This window comes from Aphelocoma coerulescens, chromosome 7 (genome assembly GCF_041296385.1).
Source record: "Aphelocoma coerulescens isolate FSJ_1873_10779 chromosome 7, UR_Acoe_1.0, whole genome shotgun sequence".
Lineage (NCBI taxonomy): Eukaryota > Metazoa > Chordata > Aves > Passeriformes > Corvidae > Aphelocoma > Aphelocoma coerulescens.
In genome coordinates, this window is record NC_091021.1 from 2,989,004 (window position 1) to 3,013,915 (window position 24,912).

General features: G+C 46.9%; 1 protein-coding gene across 2 annotated transcripts in view; it reads right to left on the minus strand.

Moving 5' to 3' along the window:
• Positions 1 to 24,912, minus strand: part of VWC2L (von Willebrand factor C domain containing 2 like) — a 48,276-nt gene that overhangs the window by 16,241 nt on the left and 7,123 nt on the right. Inside the window, exon 3 of one of the 2 annotated variants that reach the window (XM_069021774.1) lies at positions 12,181 to 12,310. The exons of the other annotated variant lie outside the window; for it this stretch is intronic. Within the exon in view, the coding sequence (XP_068877875.1) occupies positions 12,181 to 12,310 (130 nt within the window). The remainder of the gene's footprint in view (positions 1 to 12,180; positions 12,311 to 24,912) is intronic. 2 annotated transcript variants of the gene reach the window in all.

The following is a 24,912-nucleotide window of genomic DNA, read 5'->3' on the forward strand; positions in this document are numbered from 1 at the left end:
CATTGGCTCCTTCCCCAAGTCCCTCCCATGTTATTCCCGTTGGTTCCTTCACTGCTACCCCGCCTACTTGTCCTTATCTCATTGGCTGGAATCCCTTTCCCCGCCTTCCCTATCCCCACTATAGAATCCCCTGGACCCTGTCAAATACTCGGCTTTGTCCCTGTCCCTTCACGGGAATAAATCTCACCGTGGAATGCATATGGGGAGTCCCCTCTCTTCTTCTTCTTCCCCTCCGCCTGCGTGCCCTCACAGCTGCCTCAGAGGAGATTGCTCCCTCGGGTGAGGAGCTCTTCCCCTCCTTTGTGTGTGCCGCCTTCCAGAGGGGCTGCAGCCTGGACCTCCGGGCTCCTCTTTGTTGGCACGCTGGGTGCAAAGCCCCTCACAGACCCTCTGCTGCTTCCACCTCACCAGCTGGGGAAGTTTGTGACACGATGAGCTTACGTGGGGAATTTTTTTTAGTTTTTTTTCTCAAAAGAATTAGTGGAAAACAAAAAGCCAGTGATGTCTTGCTGACCCCCACTGCCGTGACCCATTAATGCACACAGTGATGAGAACCCTTGGGCTGGCCCCACCTCGGAGCCAACATTCAACGAGCCCATGTGATCCCTGGGTTACTGCAGCCTTCCCTGTGCCAACACTTCTGTACCAGAGCACTGTGTCTAGAAAGCCCAGACCTGAGTCAGGAGCAAAACACACACATTTCCTCGCACTTTGAGCCTCACCTCCACATCTGGCAAACCCTACTGCAGCAAGGAAAAGCTTTCACACAGAGCTTTGGAATGCTGGTGCATCCATGGGTGGAAGAGCCCAGCCTGCTTGGCGCAGGCTGTCCCAGGCAGTCTGACAGTGCCTTCAGCATCCCACGTGAACCTGTCAAGCACCAACACTGCCACTGCTCTTAATTAGCTGATGCTCTCCTTTCATCTCTGGCTACTTTAACCCTCGGTTAGAAGAGGAGCTTGGGCACATGAACCCAAGAGGGAGAGCGCAGGCAGCACTTCCCTGAGATGGAGAAAACGAGCAGAGGAGAAGGGGCAGTGCACACTGCAAAAACACTATGCACACAACACAGGAGCAAGGAAGGCCCTGGGTGTTTTTTGCTGGGGGCTTGAAATGCCTTCCGTGGAGGCCATCCCCCTTTCAGCAGCTCTCCTCCAGCCTTTAGATCCATAGATACAAGTTAGGCTAAATCTGCAATGAAAAGTAGCCACCTTTATTTCCGGGGTTGACCCAACTGGGAAACCCAAATAAGCACTTGGGCAGGTGTGTCTCTCCAGTCTGGGTGAAACTGTCCAAGAAGGGGCTTATACAGGCACAGGAACTGGCCCTGACTCTTTTGCATGTGAAACCTTCACTGTCGAGCTCTTAGGATGGATGAGAGAGTGGGCAGATCCTCAGCTGCACACCAAGCATGGATGTTTCCCTCGGAGCAAGGCAGTCAGGCCCGTTAACACCAGCCTCAGGAACTGGATCACAGCGTATTCACTCTCTGGGGAGGGTATGATGTAGCCCAGACAAAAAGTGGTTTCTGTACAAAACACAGCAAATATATCTAATTGTTGCTATCGTGGGCAGGTTTTCATTTTTATCACAGTTTCCCACTTAATTTCCGATTTAACAATTACAGTTTGACGTTGCCTGTAATAAATTTCTTTTTTGTTTGGCACAGCTTGAGAAGTTAACCAGAAATTCCCTCTTGCCGCGTTCCTTGTAGCACAGAGAGGGTCCCGGAGCCTGGCGGGCACCAAGTGAAGAAAAGCGAGCTAAATGCCCTCCTCCGCAGCCGCTGCCCCGGCCCGTGACCCCGCGGGAAGGGCTGCGAGAGACGCGCCCCGGGAAGGGTCCGCGCACAGCGCGGCCGCTGCTCCCGGCGGGATCGGGGATGACGCAGGCCGGGCAAGCGATGATCCTCATGCGGGAGGAGCCCCTCGGACGTCAGCGGGGGGAGATGAGTCACAGACCAGCGAGCGAGGCTGTGCTGGGAGGAGACCCAGCGGCGGCTCAGCCTCAGGAAAGCGGAGCCTTTGGCAAACTGGGCTGGCTGCGCCCGAGCGGCTGCCGGGGATCGGTCACTGCCTGGGTGTTGTAGCCCTTCCTGTACGTGGTGAGAGCTTCCAGGGATGCGGCAGCTGCAGCTTCTCCGGGCGGTCTGTGCCAGGGCCTCCCCACCCTCACAGGGAAGAATTTCTTCCGAATGTCTAACCCTGCTCTCTGTCAGTGGGAAGCCATTCCCCCTTGCCCTGTCACTCCAGCCCTTTGTAAATAGTCCCTTTCCATTTTTCTTGTCAGCTTCCGTCAATCCTGGACGCGGTTACTTACCCAGTTGAGAGGGAGAGCCAAGAAGGAAGGACATTTCCCATCACAGTCGGAGCTATTTCTCCTATTCCTCTCCCACTCATATGGGGAAAAAAGGTCAAAGGTGTGAACACTTTCTGGTTTTAGTAAAAATCAGAGCAGGCTGTCTGAAATAATAGGGCAAAAAGCCCCTTCGATTCTGTCTTCTCCACTGAAATATTCCAAAGTATAAAATAAAGGTCTACATCTAAAACCATGTCATGCCTTCTACCCTCACAGATTTGAGGGAGTTTGTTCTGAAAGCATTAAATAGGGCATCTCATCACTTCCAGCTTTTTCCCAACCCTTTTTAATGTACAAACAGTGAGTTTGCTTTAACTGGCCTTTTTCCCACGGAGGTTTCAGTGAGTCAGCATTTTCTGACCAACACATTCCCATCTTCTTCAAATACTTTCAGGTGGCTGCAGTGAAAAAGTCTGAGCTTTGTCAGGCTGGGGAGAATGTTGTGTGCTCATCTTCACACAGATCCACTGCTCTCAGCAGATCCCCAGGCACGACATCAACGCTTCTCTTTTTCGTACATCAGCTCCTGCTCCATTTATTCTAACAAACTGCTTCCCTACCAGCACTACCTGGCACAAAACATTTGTAACTGGGACAAATTGTGTTTTACTTGGTGTAAAATGAGTTACACCAGTTGGCATCCATCGTGGGACCAGTCCATAACTACTCCTTTTTCTTTGAACTCCTCAGGGAATTCCTTGAGGGGATTATGATTTCAGAAGCAGGTACAAGTGGAAAATGGACATCCTGGAGTTCACCTCCAATTATAAAGTGCTGATAGGGTCCATGGGCGACTCCTCTGCCCAGTCTCTTTCCTTGAGCTGCATCAACACAGACAGAGCTGCAAAGAACTGACTGAGGCCAACCCCACCAGCCACAGCAAAGAAAGCAACATCCTCTCCTCGTTCCCATCAGGCTTTTATTTCCTCATGACCAAGCCTAAGCTCTTCTGCCTTGGTAGTAATTCAGATCAACTCTGCAGAAGGGTTTTTGAAACACGAACAAGGGGAGCAAGAAAGAAACCCCTGCAGCAGCCAAGCTCTTTGCAGCCTGTGCTGCAGGGATGGAGCCAAGGGAAGGCTCGTGCTGCAGGAGCAGTGCCCTGGTGCTGGGCTTGGTGACCTGCACTGAGAGCTGAAAGCGTCTGCGCAAAGCCAGCGTGTGAAGAGAGGCAGCTGAGAGTGAGGGAGTGGGCCAAGGGGGTGGAAGGAAATGGATGCTGATGTTTGTGGACAGAAGAGCACCTTGCACAACAGGGAGTTATGGGATGGCTGGCACTGTCCCAGCCTCTCCCTGTCCTACAGAAACCTCCCACAGGCAGCACAGTTCCACCACTGTCACACAGCAGCACCACTGCCACCCATGAACCATGTCCTTGCACCCTCACCTGGTTGTACTGCACCAAATTATGGCTCCCTCTGACAAACGGCTCCATCAGAATTGCATTTATTTTTGTTCTGCCCAGGTGATGCACTTCACCAGCAAATCAGGGAGAGAGATGAAGAAAACACACCTTCAACCCACTTTCTAGTCTCTCCAGCCAAAGTGATGGGTGAGTTGGCAAGTGATAGGCTGGGGTTGTGTATGGCCACACAGTAACACCCAGGCTGAGGTTCCTGCCCTGCTGTCCTTCACAGAGCTGTGCCCGTGTGGGAGGGACAGAAGGCTGCCCTGAAATGCAGCACCCTGCCAAAGGAGAGGGGATGGAGATGTAGGAAAGGTGGAGGGAAGGAAAGGAAGCAGGAGAAGAAAACTTCTAAGCGCCTTTTCTTAATTCTAAGTGTTCTCAGACTTGCTTAGCTCTAATCTTTAATTCATATTTTCATTAGAGTCTCTTTGCTCTATAAAGTCTGCATTTCATGTAAAAGGAGCAGCTCAAACATAAATTATTTGACATAAGTCAACCCCTTGTTAAAATCCTCTACTCTACATACGTGTAGGCTCCAATAAAGAAGCATTAAACATTCATTAAATTAGAAATACATGAAGACAGTGTCTGCCCCTCTTCTCATACAGATATGCTTCATAATCCCAACCTTCTAGAGCAGCCAAAGCAAACCCTCTCTAATCCTTTCAGAAACCCTGACCATGCAAAACACCCCAGCCTCCTGCAATGTGCCACTGAGCCACCCAGAGGCATCAGCAGGTCAGATCCTCAGCTGGAGTAAGTCAGAGTAAAACAATGCTGTGTGTTACACCAAGTGACACCGACACAGGATTTGGCTGTAGGCTTCTGTTGCAGCAAAGTGGTTTACAGCAATGTCACTGGATCATAATGTCACTTTTGGTATTTTAAAGTCACACCAAGAATCAGGTGGGGAACAGCAACACGATGCCTGCTTTAATTTCAGTAGTGCCCAGGCTCCTTGTGTTCTGCAAAGGAACCTGGCTTCCCAACCTGAATCTAGGAACTCTTCCCCTCCAAAAAACCCCTAACCCGCCCCTTCTCTGCAAGATACTACCATGGTGATAGTGAATCTTGAACTACCACTCTCACATGCCAGTGCACACAAACTTCAGCAACATTTCCCCAAGGGAAAACAATCACTATGAGCAAAAGCTTCTTGATAAATATTTCTGAGTTTGAAGAGTAATGAAGGTAAAGTGTTTCCCACATCTCTGAGAGCCGTGTCCGCTGAAAGAGAGCTTTGGAGCTGGTCCCATCCCACAAATGGCTTCTCATGATCCTCCCTGACCCTTCTCTTCAGGGTGCTTGTTACATTCATTTGAACTCTGCTTCATTTGCACGGAAGCATGGTTAGGACCTGGGGTACAAATTCAGGAGCTTTCAGCTCCTGCCTGGCCTTCAGCAGTTGGGCAGAGCCTTTTCCTGTCGTGTTTAATTTGTGAATTATCCCTTTCTTGCTTGCTGGGCAGAGGCAGAGCACACAGGCTCGGGAAGCAGCAGGTGACCTGTGCAGGTGAACATGCTGGGTTCAGGGGCTGCTGTCCCACTGGCTCCAGGCTGCAGCTCCCTGGGCACGGAGCTCTTCCAGCAGCATCCCTGTCACTGCACAGCCCAGCACCCCGGTTTTGTGCGGGCACTGAGCTGTGGGATGGAGCTGATCACATTAAGTGCTGCTCAGTTCAGGGCTTTTTTGTTCTCTAAAGGCTTTTCCTCCCCCTTGTTGCTCTCAGTCTCACTTCATCTGAAACATTAGGAGGTGGCAGATTCAACTCAGCTCTCCCTGATGCTGTCCAGCACCAGGATGGCTGATTTTGCAAGTTTTAACTTTTCCAAAGCTTTTCACTGTTATAGAGGCCTCTTCCAACAGCTGTGACCATGGGGAGCAGATCGGTCTTGACTCAGCAGGGCATTTAAGCATCTGGATAATCCAAGTGCTGGAGATTTCCCAAGCAATGGAGGATCTAACTCTTGACAGATGCTTGCATGTCTAATAATTCTCACTGGCAAGTTCAGCATCTACGTGCCTTTAACCCCTTGGCCTGAAGCGATCAGAGGGACGAGCTCCACTGAAAATCAGTTTCAGGGAAATGGCTTCTCACGGAACAGTAAAGCACAAGTACTGGAGTATTTTGTCAGCTTGGTGTCTGCCTGGCCCAAATACACCTTCTTTTCAGTCTTGATCTTCTACCAGCTTTCAAATCAATCCTTTCTTTCCTCTGCTGGTAATCACATCACTGCTTTAATCGAGCTAATAGGGCACCACAGTTCACACTCCTGCTGGTCATCACAGAGAACATTATCCAGTCCTTCCCGTGGCCCCTTGGGCTGACACCTGAAGGGAATGGTGGCCGTGGGGGTGACCAGGTGCCCCAAAAGTTGGCTGCCATCAGTAATTCACAGCCATGGAGGGTGAGGTGGCTACACTATGCTACTGCCTTCAGCTGCCAGGACCTGGGGAGAGGATGGTGGAGTCCAGCAAAATCCGGCATGGGCAACACTTCTTCTCCTTGGCTGGGCACATTCCCTTGCATCTGCACAACCAACCAGCACATTGCATAGACTGTGACTGAAGGGGGTTTAAGTGCAATCTTAAAATCTGGCCATTTCAGGAATTTCTGAAATAAATTAGAAATGGAATTTTATTTAGTCGTTGGTTTGGGTTTTTATTTTTTCTAAAGGGATCTCTCCATGGCTCCAAATCACTGTTTTCCACAAAGTAAATGAATATGAAGTCTTCTCTCATCCTCTTGCCACATTTTCTGTGTCATCTTTATCCTCCAACAGTTGTATATAATCAAATGGCAGACAAAACTTCCTGTCCCCAAATCCTTCCCTCTTTTTTTCCTCAAACTTTTAGTAATTTTTTTCCATGCTTCCTTGTCTTTTTTGTCACTGATCAAGTTGGAAGCAGAAGCTTTCCAAAACAATGACCTGGAGCTTCAGCGATCCACATCTTGCAGATAAATAACAAGCTATATTTATGCAATAAAGCACTGGCACTGGATTATTCCATATTAAAATCTTGGCACTTTTCAAGACAGTGATAATTTGGAACAACAGAGACCACGTGGGGAAGGGTTTTTGTCAGCATTGGTTACCAACACGCACTGTTAATCCACTACCTTCACCTGAAAGAATTTATATTGAGATGGAGCCTTTTGTCCTGCAAAATCCCAAAGGGTTTTGCAAAATGAGCAGCTCCCACTGCCCTCCCAGGGCAGTACCTGGGCAGTGGCTTGGCTGCATCCCTGGTTGGGAAGGAAGAGCCCCCTGCTCCATGACTGCATCACCAGTGCCTCCTTCTGTGGCACCCACACGTTCCTGCCCTGTTCATGGACCAACTCTGAACTGGCTGGGCAGGACAGGAATAGCCTGGCCCATGTCCAGACACCAACTGCCCCACTGCCCATGGCACAGCTTTTCCAAAGGGACACCCCCTGGGGACTCCCAAAAATCTCCCACTTAGAAAAAAATGCATTTCTTCACAGCACTTGCTAAGAAAAGGCAGCCTCAAAGGTCTGCCCCCGGGTGTTGTTCTACACAGAGACATGGAAAACTCACTCAGGGACATGTGCAACACCGATTTGTTTGCCAAAGGAAAGGTTTCAAGGGGCTGGGAAAATCCTTGGGGGTTTCCTGAGCACGCAGTGTTACAGCAGGATCAGGCTGGGGTGCAGAATGCTTATTTCAAATTAACTCCAACAGAGAAATAATGAGCAACGAGTTTTTATTTCAGTAAATTAAGAGAGAAGCTTAGGGAAAATACGGGTTTATATGCACGGAAATAAATTATTATTTACTGACTTTTGTGCTCATGCCCTCAAATATGAAGACATTTGTAGGGATTTATTAATATTTATAGCACATTATAATAAATACCCACAAGAGCTTTGCCTGAAGACACGCTATTTTAGCAATGTAAAATCTGTTGAAGGTCAAAGGGATCTTTTACTTGTGTGTGGATGGCAGGATCAGCCTCTTTACTTGGAAATCTGTATCAACTGTGATAATTTAAAACTTTAATTAAAGACTCAGTGACAGATTATCTACGAAATGTCTTCCTCCTGCCCAGTATTCCATCACGAGTGTCTCCAGAAGCCCAGGCTGAGTAAGCACACTCGCCAGGAAATATTTCACTGTGGACATGTTAGCTTTTATCTGCCTCATTGGGTAACAAATTCTTTTGTTGAGGATTGGCGACAACAAAAATTAAATTAGAGTCAAAACCAGACCCCAACCCAAAAATTTATAGTATTTGCTTAGTTCATACCTCAAGAAAATGAAACACAGGGAATTTCTCCCTCTGTGCACTGCAGTAGGTGAGAGTTGCTTGGAGTTGGCAAAGCAGAGGAACCCATTTAAGCTGGATCACAGATTAAACCAGATTAAGCCATGTGAGGGATGACACACGGGGGATGCCCCCCCTCCCAGCATCCCGCACTGTTCCCAGACCGCATCCAAAGGGTTGAAGGAAATGGGAAGAGCAACCTCCAAGTGATGCATAGAAAGGGAGCTAAAACACACACATCCCACCAATAGCAGGGCTCACCCCACAGCAGTGGGTGGGTTTATGGGGAGGGACAAGCAGAGGTCTGGGAACGAAGAGTGCAGGGTCAGGAGAGAAGGGCCCAGTAACACCACACAGGCACCTCGACAGCCCTGGCCACAGGAGCATGCGGACCTCACTGGGAATATTTGCCCGGAAAGGCTCCGGCACAGGTGGAGTGGGTGGATGTTGTCACTGAGCTGCAGCAGAACCTGAGGCAGGAGGGACACAATGGTGGCACCACGAGCTGGACTCTACCAGTGACAGGCAACTTTGAGATCCCGCAGAGGAGAGAGTTAACAACAGTGACACACTTTTGTGTGTCTGGAGAAGTCACAGTGAGTGGAAATAACAACTCGGGGCCATAATTCTGTGGTCTGTCACTACCAGGAAACGTGAAATCCAGTGACCTTTCATTTCTGTGACAGAAATGCTGCACAGCACCTGGAGCCATCGCCCTTAAAATCCACTCTGACAAATTGGATGATAGGACACGAAGGAGAAAACGTCCTCTCCCTCCCTCACCCCTAAATCTGAGCCTCCCAGTGAAGTCCGCATGCTCCGTGTGGAATGTGGTATCCCTTGCCAGGAACAGCCAGCCTTGCATGAGCTGCTGTGTTTAGTGAAGCACGAGATAACAATTTCATTTCTATAGCCAAGAAGGAACAAATCTCCAAAGCCATTTGTTCACACTGCTCTTAAATGATGGGAGGGAAATCGGTATTGGCTTTCTATGAATCTTCCGGTCAGGAATGTTAAAATCAATGGATTTTTGCATTATCACAGAATCATAGAATTCCAGACTGGTTTGGGTTGTAAGGGATCTTAAAGCTCATCCCTTTCCACCCCCTGCCATGGGCAGGGACACCTTCCACTATCCCAGGCTGCTCCAAGTCCCATCCAACCTGGCCTTGGACACTTCCAGGGATGGGGCAGCCACAGCTTCTCTGTGCAGTCTGTTCCAGTGCTCACCAAAACCCAGCACTTCTGTTCTTGGCAAAATGTAATTAATAGAGTTATGAAAATCTACCTGACTGTATGGAAAGAAAATTATTCTCTCATTAATAGCAGCAACAGCTAAACAAGCAGGCAAGCCATGCTCCTAGCAGAGTACAGCAAATGATGCAGGGCTGTGTTTTACCTAAAATGAGGATTTTCCTTACCAAAATTTTAAGGTGTAGCTTTTGAGTTGAGGATTTGCACCACAGAGATTAACTTCCCCCCCAACAACGTATCCCTTGAGCTCTTCTGTTTGTCAGTCTGAAATTATGACCACAGGGACTAAAATCTTTTCATCACACCAGAACATGGCACTGTGTCTTCACCACTTTGACAGAAAACAAAAGCTACTGAATGGAAGGAAAAAACAAAATAAATTTTAAAAGGGGCGTTTCAGTCATTTAAGTGGGTCTGTCAGCTTGTGTTATCTTCATGCATTTGTGAAACTGAGCTTTAAATGACTGGCTGAAGTGGAGAGCTGAAAGACAAAACTTTGGTCTCAAGACAAACACAGAGCTGAAAACACTGTGCTCCTTATTCATTAGGATGTGTCAGAGAGATTCAATGGGAAGAGACACAGGAATGGCTGCTACTTCCACTTGAATCTCCCAAACTGTAAGAGAAAGGTGAATGGTGTGTGCCACACTCAGCACATCCAAGAGCAGTGACAAACCCTGATCATCAGATTCCCCACGACACAGGAGACTGCCCTGGTGCCTACTAATTCCTATCACTGTGGGAATTACTTCATTACATTTGTGAAGGACGCAGCCAAAACTGCAAGCTTGGGCCAACTATAAGCCAGCCAGCCCCAGCTGCAGCAGGAGGAGCAGAAAGCCCTTCCAGCTGAGGGGTCTCCATCCCTACAGCCAGGCTGGGACACCAGGAGGGGTTCAGCTCCCCCCGCAGCACCCCCATGCAGATGTGCTCCTCAATCCCGAGGGAACAGCCACAACCCTCCACTGGCTGAGCTGTGCTGTGAGCCACAGAGACCAGGATCGCCAAAGCACTCCCTGCTCTGAAAGGGATGGTGAGAAATACACCCCTGCCTAAAACGGGTTTCAGCTGCAGAGCTTTATGTGTATCCCCAACAGACGAGTGAAGAGAGGAGGGGGGAGATTTGGTACAACCATGGATGAAGCCTCCTGGCTTCTCCATGAGGGTTCCAATCACTTCACTGTGTTCCACAGTCCGTTCAGCAAGCAGCCTTCCTTCTGTCGTCCTGTCCTTGTCCCCACCAGCAGGAGCTGCTCTTTCCCTTTCCCCCTTGTGTTGTGGGAACAAAGATGCTTCTCAGCCCTGGTCACCAGGGATGTCGGGGACTGCAACACAGAAGGTAACCAAGCCCCAAAGTGGGAATGTGGTTCTTGGGGGAATTGTTCAATGGTGGTGAAGAGCTGGGAGGAAAATCCAGCAGCTCCTGGACCTTTGTGAAGGCCCCTCTGAGACTGCACTCCTGGGAAGCATGAGGGATGCTCATGGGTTGGATTCATGTGATGCAAACCAGATGGGATGTGCTGCCACTTGTAAATGAGGGGATCTGGGATGGTGCCCTACATGCGATGGGAACACAGAGGCCACACACACTCCAGAGGTGTTTGCTGGGGTGGGAATGAGTCTGAGCTTGGTGACAGGCCCGGTGACAGCCAGTGGTACCCCCGAGTCACCAACCCAGGACACCGATCTTGGTGAGTGTGATGGGAAACCTCACACCCCAGCACAGCGGGCTGTACACAAAGGTGATGCGCAGAGCTGGTAACACACCCCTCCTCTGAACTTTGTCAATAAAAACAAACCAATGAGACTTCCTATGTACATTTTCTGCTTTCCATAGAAACACAAAACTCAATGAGAATCTGACAAAGTATTTTTGAACCAAAATACAGATACAAACCTCAGGATTTCAAGTAATATTGATGGCATAATTTTCCGAACATTTTTTAATTTTTCAAGTTCCTTCAGTAAAAATATTTTATGTTTCCAATTCTGTGCCTTTACTCTGTCTTAAAGAGCAGAAAATGTCTTGAAAATGTTATTTCTTTACCAACATTTTCATTTAGGTACAAAAGCAACCATTACTCTTATCCAGCAGTGGTGATGTATGTGAGAGCAAATATACACGGATAGTGAATTCTAAACACGAGGAGATGAATCCAAGTAGCCATTTCTTACATGTTCAGAAAGCTGTGAAGAGGTTTATGTGCAGCTGCCTTACCTTTTAATCTGTCTTCACATCAGAGACATATGTGAGTACAGGCTGTGGTACAAGACCAGGGAGACCTTTTTGGAAACAGATTTATTTTCCAAAGAGGTACTTTTGGTCATTGCAAAACATTTCTTGGAAGTATTGATGAATCTACTAATTCAGACTCTAATTCATGAAATCACCTCAGCAGGACAATGAGGGCCAGAGCTACACACCGACTCCAGCACACAGCTAATGATGTTCTGGGCTTGGTGGGCATCTTACTGGCCACAGAAAAAGTTCTGCTATTGATTTTGGTGAGTTTTCCCTTGGTCTTAGATAATAACCATTGGTTTCTTACTGTAGGGACAATGACCCTCTCTTTTCTCATGTATTTGAGTCTCTGTTAGACTAATTTTGAGAAAAAAGCAGAGACATGAAACAATAATCACTGATATCAGGACTCAAGCCTATAAAACCTTTGTCAAGTCGGCCATTCCATCTGCTTCAAGTAGAAGACACAGGCCAGGAAGGGCAGCTTTAATTTTTACCCCATAACTGAAGCACCAGGAGAAAGACCAGCCCCAACGCCAGCCCGTGCAGATGGAACCAAACCTCAGTAACAGCATTTCAATAAAATGTTTCCTTTATATCTCTGTTAAAGCCAACACAGTTCTTTCTTACCATTTTTGCAGACAGGACAACACTGCTCTGGTTCATAGACTGGGTTGACACACTCGGGGACTGCGCAGTCTGCTACAACACAGTGAACTTCATTGCTGGGCTCGCAGCGACACCATTCGCATGGCGAGGGCTAGGAACAAATCTCAAATTAGCCCATTGCCTCCCGCAGCTCACAAGTTTGCAACATTCCCATCTTGCCACAAGATAAACACATCAGCGTTCAATACCCCCTGACGGAGTCATTCATCATGGGTGATACAAGTTAACCTCTGGCACGAGAGAGCACCAGCTGAAGTATGCAACCACAACATCACAAAAACCAGCGAGCGTCAGCCTTGTTTTCCCACACAGAGTGAGGGGTCCTTTAGGGCCTTAGGTCCCTTTGCCAAAAAAGCTGAGCTGCAGTCACTAGGTTGTACCTTTCTCTACCCATCTGTTTTATGTTACACATCTGGCCAGAAGAAGAGCAGGATTCGTGGAAGGTCACGAGTGGTGGTTCATTCCAGGAAGGAAGGACAGGCTGATTTTCCAGGCCATACCCATCTCTCATGCAGACCACCACTGCCAGCCACCCCCAAGCTGTTGGAAAGGGGCTGCTGGGATGGCCTGTCCATCCCCCAGCCTCCTGGGGTACTTTCATTCCCACTCTTCAGGGCAGAGGGGAATAGGGTTGGTCTTGGAGGGGCAAACCCATTTTATTCTGTGTTTGTGCAGCACCTGCATCAGGGGTCTGTGAACACTCCCATAACACAACCATGAGATCTCAACCTGGCCCCTCTTGTGCTTGCTTCAACAAGGCTTGTGAGCAACAGGCTCACATAAAATACGTAAATAATTAAGAGACTGAGTAATTCTGCTGAGTAAGGGAATTCTGGATTAAAGCACCCAGCTAAATGGTTTTGTTTCAGCACCATCAATTCAGCCAGGAATCTCTCTATCCACCTCCAAATTGCACAGTTGTTACTGTCTCAACCTTTAAAAAGCTGCGAAAATCTGTTGAAAACATAGAAAGGTCAGTGTTTTAAGGTTCCCAGTGACTTATGAGTGTGCAAGCATCATGAAAGCATGGCAACTGAGCTAAGAAAGCAGAGTAAGAGGAGAATTGAAAGGAAAGTAACTTCCTTTCAGTACCAGCAGGTTCGATATGTAACTCCCAATTTCTCAGCATCCATCACTAACATTTCAATGAGTAAATGTAGGTATCGGAAAAAAATTCTGGTTTATGTGAACCTGCAGCTGTGGGAATTCCTCAAAATTAAAGAATTAAGTGGGATGCAAAGAAAGAAAGATTCATCCTGATGTGTTTCAGACCCCAGTGATAGGTCACTCATTTCTACAAGACAGATACAACCTGCGAGCCCTGGTTCTGGTGTGTAAAAAGCTTTTCAGTTCACCTCCAAGAAGCTCTGTGTGTCTTGAGTCTAGTAATTTATTCCCAGGAAATTCGTTTCTACCTTAAAATGCACTAATTAAACCTTCCCTTGCTTTGTCTCAGCATCTGCAGTCTATAATTCCCATCACCTCTCATTTGCTCACGGCTTTGGCAATTTAGATAAAATCAGCACTCCTTGAGCAAGGGAAGAAGTGTGTGGAGGTGGAATTCCTCTCTCTAATTATCGTTCCTCTTTCAATCCTGCTTTGATTTCTGTCTGAAGCACCAGGAATCTAAATCTAAATTTGACTGACATTTCTTATTCAAGGCTATTTAATAAGAAGAAACAATACAAAAGAAAATAGACAGAGATATTTGCTGAGGGATCAATAAGAAAATTGCTGCTTTGTTTTTACTCATTTTAATCACTAATTACATGAGCAGCAGAACTAGATCTTGTGATTTGTGGAAGCTTTCACTGGTGTCTCCTCCAGGGCTTGCACCCATCCTCACTACCCCAGTGGCTGCAACGCTAAGAAATAGGTGATGCTTTTCCAGGGCTGCAGCCCAATCTACAGCTCAACGAGGATCAGCACAAGCAGAAGCTGCCCCTGAATGACTCTGCGACTGAGCGAATGAGACATGACACACACATCTTCTGCCTCAGCGTTGGTGGTGCAGCCTGAAAATGACACTGTAATAAACCAGGATGTTGCCTGACGCTGGGAGCAGCTTTCCAAGCAGGAAGAGCTGCACACCATCAGAGAAGGAAAGCACACCCCGGCGGAACACGGAGCGAGCAGCCACCAATGAAAAGGCTGCTTTGGCATGAGCCAGACCTTTCTCTGCCACCTCCTCCTCCCCGCTGTATCAAGGTCAAGCCACTTGGTCTTGCCACCAGGATCTTCCTCTATCTGACCACTCAGCTCACTCGTCAGTGCTGCTTACCATGGGGGACTCCAGCCCTCCTGTCCACTTGGTTTATGAGTGTCTTGCCACTTTCTTCCATGGGATGTGCTTTGGGATGCAATCTGCAAATCCCTGCCCATTCAGAAAGGACTTTGCCCCAAGCACACTGATTGAGCATTTTGAAACTGTGGTCTGTAGGCTCTGCATCTGAGCTATTCTTTCCCTGGTGCTACCCTTCTTGTGGAAAAACTATGGGACACTGGCCAAAAAGTCCTCTATCTACTGGTACAGGCAGCAGGAAGACCAAGCAGCAAAATGACAAATTGGGAACCAATGAAGAACAGGGAACCAGCAGAAAATCTCCTGAAGTTTTGTCTCCTGTTTCCTGATTTATCCCCCATGAAAGAGGGGTGGTTTACACTTTCATGGTCACTGAAGTTCAAACAACAGTTCCAGAAAAGGAACTCTCATCCCTATTGAAGGAGGATACTGAAAAAATACATCAGGTTTTCTGGAGCAGGAAGGAGAGAGGACACCGTCCTGTAGGACAGTGCAAATGCTTTATCCATGTCCCTTAAACTGATGTTCTGGAAACAGTGCTAAGATTAAAGGATCACAAAAGGTGGTAATTTATTCACTCCCCTGTCCAAGGCAGAATAATCTCTTAGAAAACTCTCTAGGGAAGGATTTATTAGCCAGGATTTCAAGAGCTGTTGGTGAAGAAACATTCTTCTGACCCTTGCCCAAAAGAAAAGGGTGCTCATGATGCCCAGCCACAACATGGATACACGTCTGCACCATTCCATAGTCCTGTACTGCTCAAGGTATGATTCCAGAAATGGCTCTATCAGGAGCAAACTGGGTCCTTCTGCAGAAGGATCAGTCAGCAGAGCAGTTTGACTTGGCCAAACCAGTGCAAAGCACTGAAATTCTTTTTACCCCATCTCTACTTCTAAAGGGGCTGAGAGCGCTGACCCTAAGAGCCAGTGGGGTAATACGTTCTTGGATGTTGTTGTCAGTGTAGTGGCTAAGTCAAGGCAAGCTGGTGGGAAGCAGATGTGGCCAACATCTATCCACCACTCAAGGGCTTTTAACAGCAGCTGAAATGGGACACAGAGCACGAAGGACCTTCTCAGTCTCAGCACTGACCCTGATGCCCCTCTCCTTCAGCCAGTCAGTTCAAAGAGACCGGAGCAGCACAACCCATTCCTAACCACCCCTGAGATCACAGCCCAATTTCTTGTTCTCTTCTGTTCTACTGATCTCAAGGAGGACTGCGAGCCCCCTGCTCCTGTGTGGGATGGCCCCATCACACAGCTCAGTACGGCCAGAGGAGGGAGCTAGCATTCGTTCTGCTGTGTGGCTGGAAAACCTGAGTCTCAGGTGCTGTCAAACGGGAAACATCTGCCATCAGCAGAGTTTGCTAACAAAGAAAGAAGGAAGGAAAATTAGAACAGAGAATAGAAAATACACACGGCTAATAAAGATTTTATGTGTGTGAGCACATAATGATAAACTTGACAGATGATATAAACAAACACATGAAAAAGGCAGCAAAGGAAACAGAATGAAAAACAAGGTACACCCTGGGCAGGGGAAATCGGGAAGCCAAACAGGATATGGGTGCCCTACCTCCTAATCTTCACTCTCACACCCATACACACCAGCTCTGCATTGCTTTCACCCTCTTTTTGGAAGCAAATGCCAGCACACGTAGGAACTATGACTGCTAACATCATCCAGCTACTCCTCTCAGTGATAAAGCTACTCTTCTCTTACAGGGTTGGGCACCAAGTGGGTCCTTCTTTAGTCAGCTACAAGGTTCCAAAAACACACAGAAATTTCATACCTCTGAGAGGTCTATTTTGTGAGCAGGCCCTCAAGTCCTCTAAAAGGACTGGTGGACAGCCAGAGAGATCGCTTGATCTAACAATTCTTGAGGAAATGGCCTACAAACCTGATTATCCCCAAACCTAAGGGAAGGGTGGAGAAAAGAAAATTAAAATCTGGATACAGAACTCAACGTTTAAATCTACTCTTTTATGCTTTTCTACAGCAGAAGAGATCTGAATCAAACATTGTTTTTAGACCAAGGCAGCTGGTACAATCACACTAATAACTGACACACAAAACTTCAAGATTTTTGGCAAGATCTTGCAAGAAGCTTCTGCAAGAAGCACCTCAGTCATCTCATTTAGTCATAGGAATTCTCTTGTTGCAAGTACTTACTGCACCTCATCTTCATATTTCTCCCTTAGCTCATGCCTTGCCCACAACTACAGCACCTAAGCCACCTCTCTGCTGCCCTGAACATGTGAAAGGCTTTCCTGTAACATGTACATTGCCCTGCAAACACTCATCACAGAGTGGGGAATATTCTCCCTGAGAGAATGGAGGAAGTGTATCTGTATCTATAAACCATCCTTTTGCAGCCCTCCTCCTGCCTGCCTGCAATCAGGATTTCTCTGTGTGTATGTCTGCTTGTCCGTCACTCTGAGCTGCTTCTACACAAACAACTCTGGAGAGGGGGAAAGGGAGGGATTTACCTAAGACAAACTAAAAACCCTGAAGATGACATCTGACTGACACTTTTTCTTCACCTGTCTGTTCTGTCAATCAATAAGAACCAGTTTTCCTCACTTTTTTGTTCTGCTGCCACACTGACAAGGCTAACTAGTTTTCATGTCACCCAGGCTCAGGAGATGTCTCAGACCAAGTTTCAAGGCTGCAGATCCCTGTGATCAGTTGGGATTCTTCCAGCTGGCTTCACTCATATTTGGGGTTTGACACTCATACCCCTCCAGGAGCTGAGAAAATGCTGCTCATTTTCCAAGCAGCCTTCCAAGACTAAAGTGCTATTTGGCACCTGAGTATTTCAAGAGCCAGTGGATCTTGCATCAATAAAACTGACTGTACAGAGACCTGTTACTCCTGGAGACTTTCCACTCCATGAATTTAGATGCCAGCTCCTCCAGGCATGTTTAGCACAGCCATTTCCTAACACTTTGGACCTCTCCTCACTTTTACAAGAAAAGGCCTTGAATTGTGTGGCATTTTCTTTGTACCTGGGTTTTCAGCCTCATGGAAGAAGGTTTACATCTTTGCGGGAGCCAGGCTGCTCAAAGCCTGAGATCCAGTTATCAGGATTTGTTGCGCTGCTCTCTTCCCCTTCCTTCCTACAGTTAAGCCTGAAAAGGGTTTTTGTACAAGCATGTCCCATAATCCCATCCTGGAAGGCTTCATCTCATTGACAAGGTCCCATGAAGTGGTATGTAAGGACCATATTCTCTTGCTGCCTGACACACAACAGCCCTTCACCAGTCACACACAGCTCTACCAGACAGGTAGAGAGCAATACAGACTTCACAACTATTGTATCATGGAATCCTGGACTTTTCTTTTGGGGAATGAAGTAGAAAAGCTACATGTAAGGGTTTACAACCATCTAATCATGTTGCAATGCACCTACTGATCATCTTGCAGGGGCTGTCCAAGTCAGGGGAAGACAATCCAAGTATTTCCACTGAATTGAGTATACCTGGTTTTGGGGCCTTTTCAGAGTCACAGGTGAATTTACAACATGGTCAGAATGACTGGAGAAATCTGCTTGGTTGACTGGCACTTGAAGAGGGGTATAAGCACAAAATTAAGCCAGTGGGCTTGTTAGAATTCTGAGTCCTGGGGAAACCCAAGGAGCCATCACATCAGAGCAAAGGCAGAGGAGATGCCGGGACTCTTGGTACCACTGCAAACCAAATCAAGCATGCCAGCTCCCAGCTCCTTCAAACACCAAAAAGGACATGGTGTGTAAGGATGTGCCTCTTCTAGGTGATACTGCAAAGGGAAAAAAATGCTTCTCATGGCAGTTTTACTGAATATGGAGTTGAAATGCTTTCTCCCCCTTCGAGAACACATTAGAAAAAGAAGTGCCAACCCCTTAAAAACGAGGTGCCAGCCTCTGCATTTCTGCTGATGCCAAGGTGGCTTGGGATGCAATGGATCTCACCTGGCACTTCTGCACACCCTGCCATAGATTCAGATCCGCGAGCTGTATCCACACACACCTCCTGCCTACACGTCCGGATGTGTCCCATCCCCTGCAAGTGCTGGGCTCCAAGGAAAGGAAAACTGAAAACCATCGCTGCTGTCAATCTCTCCCTCTTTTAGTTTCCAAGAGACTTGCAGAGATAATCCCCTCAGACAGGCTGGACTGATGGCATCCTGCTCAATGCAGACAAAACAGCAGGAAAAGCAGAGCGATGCAGAGTGACGTCTGTCAAATTGGGCACTTACATCTTAAGAGGAGCTGTAACTTTTAATGATACTAAGGACAATGGCAATTCTGATGGAAATTATCTCTGTAGCTACAGTTTCCGGTGGGGAATGTATTGGCAGGAAGCAAGAAAGGAAAGAAAGTTTCAAAGAACCTGATGAATAAATTTGGAGGCAAAAACGGCTTCCGCATTACGGCTGAGGTGGGAAGTCATAAACCAGGGGAGAGGAATAAAAAAGGAACTGGGATAGCATTCATCAGAGATACTCCTGGAGGAGAAATTAGAATCATTTTCATTGTTATTGAAATTGCCTGTGATCTCAGGCAGATTAGCAGAAGATTGCAGGAAAATTCAGAGAGCTTTCAGCTGAGAAATTTTGCAGGTGCCAAACTTGTGGAGAAGGAGCTGGTGAACAAGTCCCACCTGAAGAAAAGACTGAAACCTGCCCACTTCTCTTTTGGGCTGCTCACTTGGCTTTCACTATTAGCAGCACATAAATAACCATCTAATTTGTGTTAAAAGTTTGGTAAATGGCACTTCTGTATGTGCCAATACAAAAACTTGCAAAGGGCAAAACTTTCTCTCATTTTTGTCACTTACTTAATAAAATAAAAATCATCCAGCCAGCTAGTGGAGATACAGTATCAATTATAGTACAGAAACTGTAACCACTTGGATTTTCCATAGGTGGAAAGTTGCTCAAATAAACAATCTGTTGAGTAATCATAGACAAGCACACTCACTGAAAACACCATCAGGTTGCAAATGACTTTGCAACAGGAAAAAACTACTAAGTCATTAGATAATTTATCTGCAATGAAAAAATTGGAGCTGTATCCTACTTATATGGAGCACTAGCAATACAAATGAACTTTGCCATCCAAAAATTGAAAAATGCTTGCACCACACTGCAGATTGGCTAAACCAAGGACCTGGCTTTCAAGAAGCAGAAGAATCAGATGCTGAAATCCTGTTTTTAACGGAGCCCTCAACACACACACAAATATTACTAACATAAAAGTCTTTCCATATGCTGGTGACCAGGCTTGGATTCTGGAGATGGAAAGGCAGAGGGATGCTCTAATCACCCCAGATCGTGTATTCCTCTCCTCCCCTCATTCCCAGGCCATGCCTGTCCACAACCAGAAACAACATTATCCTTGCCATTCTTTTGTAAACATTCCTGGGGTACTCTACAGATCAGTAAGGCAGGCAACGGGCACAAAAGATGTGCCTCATCCTGGGTATGCTGAGCCCACATCTGATGAGTCAGGATTGTGACGGCTTTAGGAGCTTTTTACTCATAGATTTGATCTGTGCCACACAATTTGATGAGTTTAAAAGGCTCCTGGAACCATGTCTGGATCTGAAGAGTGACTCCTCCATTAGCTGATGAGAGAGACAACCTTGAGCCAAGTGCTGGCCCCTTTTCCACCATAGCCCTGTATCTGCAATCTCGTGGTTGCTTTTCTCTCCCAAGAGCAGTAGCAAAGCTCTCTGTAAAACATGACTTTGCACTTCTTCCATAAGAACTCTCTCTTTGCTTTGATATAGGTCTCATTTTATTCCTTACAATAGTTGCACCTCACCTACCCTGGGGCTGAGAGGACTGGAGCTCTCTATCACTTTGGTGATAATTTTTATGACTAGATTACAATAGTTTTTAGTTCAGACATGCCCAGTGCCCAGGGAAGGGGACTCCTTCTGAAAGGTTACGGATATGACAGAGGGGACTGTGGCTCCAACGTGCGAAGCGCAGCCCTGTTCAGACACAGACAAAATGTCTGTGTGTGCTTCATATTTGTTAAGCTCCTTTTAATGTCAGCAGGGAAAGTGAGCCCAGCTGGCAGCTTTCTGCTCTCCACTCCCTCCTAGTTGGCTTTTGCAATGAAGGAGCTGTATGTAGCAGAAAGCCTCCAGGAGCAGGGAGAAAGGAACCGAGGACCCGGTCAGAAAGGTGATCCCTTTTACATGTGTTTTCCCTATACCTGAGTCTGCTTTTTCCTCCTTTGTCCACAATGAGAGATGGGAGAAGGTGGCGAGATCAGCTCTGGGTATTGATAAAACACTGAATTTCTATTATGGAGGTAGGTATAACACAATCAGTCATCACTGGGGAGATTTGGACCTTGGTCCCATTCCTTCTCCTCTGTTTCCCACCTGGCTTGTCAGATAGCCACAATACTGGCCAGGCTACAGATTTACAACGGTGATGGACTGTTTTACTCACAAGATACCCAGGTGATGGCTATTCAGCCCAGCTGAACACAAACCTTGAGCCACTGTGCTTTGCTCCAAGACAAGCTCCACACTCAGGCAGCTGGAAATCAGCAGGGTGATGGACTGGTGGGCGACTCCTGGCTGGAGCAGCAGCCAAGGGCACATGGGAGCTCCTCCTGCCCCACACCACAGACTGCAGTGCTCCATCACCCTCAGCTTTGGCCTTGCCTGTGGTGTTGCACCTCTCGTGCCCTAAGGGAAGCTGCTCCCTGGTACTACAGCAGGAGCTCCTGCATCCCCCTGGCATCCCAACATGCTGCCTCCTTCCCCTTGGAGGAGCAGCTCCCTCTTGAACGCTTGCCTCAGCTCAGCAGCACGCAAACTCCACAGAGAAGTATCTCACTGGTACTAAACTTCACACCAATGCAACATCCCAGTGCATCACTTGGGATCCACAGAGATGCAGCAGTTCAGGGCAGCAGAGAACCTGCAGCTCTTTACAAGCTGGCACCAAGGAGAAGGCATTTTCCAAATCATCCTGTCTGCCCCTTGCATCCAGTGCCTCATGCCAATGCTTAAACCCTCAGGAGAGGAGCCAGCAAGGTCTGGAAGGTTTCTGTCCCTCAGGGGATGTCATCATTTGGTTATGAGCACAAGCTGGGAAGGATGTGAACTGAAAATAGGTTTGAATGGGTTATCTGTGATGAAAAAATACACTGGGGTCTGCTTACACAGGGAGCACACTGGGCTAACCCTCAGTCAGAAAGGTTTTGTTGACTGGGATGACCACAGTTAGCAGACTGAAAGATTCCCTGCTTTCAGGACCTGTTTCAAACCCTATTGCTTCTCCAAGCATACTGATTTTACTGTAATTCCCAAAGATTTACCTCTGAAATTACCACAGAACAGAGTAAAGAAGTCTCACGTATCCTTATTTTGCAAGTAGACTGAGCATTGTCACTACATAACTTATCTAATTACAGTTTTTAAAACAGTAACTAGAATAATTGGCTGATTGAGCATTATTTCTAATGAATACAATTCTGCATAGAGCACATTCCAGTGGCAACAACACATACCTGCACTTCCCCACGCTCTGGTAGGAAACAGTTTCCTAAAACCTTCTCACCAATGAGCTGTGAATGTTTCTAAAGATGACATCCTTCTTCCTAAGCTGATGACCTGAGGATCACCTGCTCACCAGCCCCACAGAAACACCCAGAGTGACAGAGATGAACAGTTTAGGAGAGCTAAGGGATGAGCAGTTCTCTCCTTGGCCACACTAAGCATTATCTGGCACAATAATAAAGCCTCAGACTTGATTTTACCACTCTTGGAAGGATTTGGTAACACCTGCACATCCTACATATTCTATTTTCTTAACAGCAAGGCTCCAGCAGCAATGGAGGGAGGGCAGGGGAAGTGCCAGAGCTTCTCCTCTGGCTGTGCACAGATATCCCCTCTCCTTTGGTAGCTCCCTGGCCAGCCTCTACTCTAGAAGCAAGCAGAGCTCATGGGCTGTTTCCTAGAGTGAATAACTGAAAGCCCAGCCACAGCTCTGGCAGTACAAATGCTGGGCACACATTAATTCCTGTGTCATATTTACTGGAAAAATACCAATCCTTTGGGATTGCACGTACAGGCTGAATTCTGCACTGGGCTGCTGCCCCGTGACTAAAACAGGGGGCTTGTGCTCAGTTCCTGCTGATTCTGAATTGTGGGGATGCTCAAGTTTTGGGTCTCACCCACTTCAGCACCACTGAGCTCTGAGCTTTTGGGGCCTCCCATGTATTGCTGTGATCCAGGGTGTGGATGGTATCTTTTCAGCTTTATACCGGCTAGCGCTTGTATTTCAATGCCTTAGAAAGCCTCGAGCAGCCCAGAGAGGCAGCACAGGCGATCTAGCACCTTAATAGCTCTAAAATCGGTACCTGTATCAGCTGCAGAGCAAATACCATCAGCAGAAGCAAAGAGGGAGAAATATAGCTCCCTGCCCGCTCAATTCCCTGCAGTTAGAAGCCTTAAGAAAGAGAGAGACAACCACAGATGTTCACAGGAAGATAGCTGAGCTGAGAGAGGGCGGAGCCTCCCCTCGACTATCCTTTATTCGGAGAAGAGGGAAGGGGAGGACCTGGGGTGAGTGGCCAATCAGACACTGCTGAAGAGTTTGAGTTACATTTGGTTTTGCCCGCGCTTCGAACAAAGGAGCTCGGAGCACGTGGCCGGAGCACGTGTCTTTGGGAGGGGGAGGGGAAGTTCAGAACAGGCAGCAACACCAGGGAAGAAAATTCCATGGATTTTTTTAGCCGAATTCTGAATAAAGCCCATCTTCTTTCACCTACTGTAATGACATATTTGCATAATGTGATATATATGTTACAAAATCAGTAGCTAAGTACATAGCATAATTTTTAAAACAGGTTTCACTATAGATCAATATGTGACAGACCTATCTATTTTAGTATGTTTTCTTGCTACCAATTATGACAGAAATACAGTAAGTCAGTAATTTTAGATTCCTTTGCATAGACATTGTCACTGTAATTTTGCCAGGAGGAAGATAATAAATCATACTTTTCCATCTGACTGATGTTCTGTTTCCCCTGTCCGATTTCAATGGCTGTATGCTATCTTCAGAACTGGCATTGTTCATGCCTCCTTTTATTAAAGCACAGGCACGTTATTGAATTTCTTTTGTATTATGATTTTCTAGCCATATGTGAAATTGCAGAACACACAAGAAGAAGAAGGGAAAAAAAAAAAAGAAAAAGCCCCACTTGTTTGAGTCATAGTAGAAAAAAATGCTGCTGCACACATCTAGGAGAGAAAAATGCCAATATTAAAACAGAGGCCACGTGCTGGCCCTCTCCACCCAGGGCTGCCACACTCTTGTTTCTCACCTAAGAGCACCACCCCATCAGTAACACTCTGGAACATCTCAAGTGCTCCATTCATATTTGATAAGCTTGCACTCCTAGGCTGGGTACCTGGTGGTCTGAGCCAGGCTGTTGTTTATACCACTTAGTTTCTATTTCTGGCATAGTTCTGGGGGTGGGGAATCACTTTTTGCTTTCACTGCCTTCTTTTCTCCAGCATCAGGATGGACACACTGAGATTCAGGGGAGATCTGCTGGGATAGCAGCTGCATACCTGCCTGCATGTGCCTTTTGATGAGAGGCCTTGCTTTGTTCAGTTATATTCAGATAATTGCATTAATAAAACATTTTAAAGAGCATTAACAAAGGAGAAGGAGGTACCACTACTCTGAAGTAAAGGTTTCCATAATGAGCTGAGAATTAGTGTATGGTAATGCTGTGCTTATACAGTCCCTCATATATTTTGGCTTCTGATTACACCCTGAAGAACCCTGCTAGAGCTGTGTCCCCACTGTGCAGAGCACTGCTCGAGAAGACATAAAGTCAGCAAGATACAAAAACCATCACGGAAGGATTACAGGTGATTTGTGGACAAAACAAAGCAATGAACTTAAGATATAGTGGCAGGGAACAGGGGAAAGAAAAATAAAGCAAAACTTTAGCAACAAAATCCTGGCTTTTTTCAAGTCAGCAGAGATTTTGCCCTAGAAGCAAAAATTTCACCCTTCCTGCTTTTTTGTCGTTTTTTTTTTTTTTTTTCTCAGTGTGGAGGAAAAGGCAAGGGCAAGAGCAAGGGCTGTTTTCCCATCTCTCCACACTTGTGCTGATGCAAAGGACAAATATTTGGGCATCATCTAGGGGCTTTTTCAGTGAGGATAGGTTTGGGAGGAGCAAAGGTGGGAGAGGACAAGAAATTGGAGAAGTCATTGGGAAGGGCAGGCAAATAAAGTCAGCAGCAGAGGACAATCACTGGCAGAGCCAATGGCTGGATTAAATTGCTGCTCTGTGCTTGGCAGAAAGGAGGACAGCCACTGAAGAGCACCCGAAAGATGTCCAGAGTGTTTCCCAAGTCCAAGTTCAC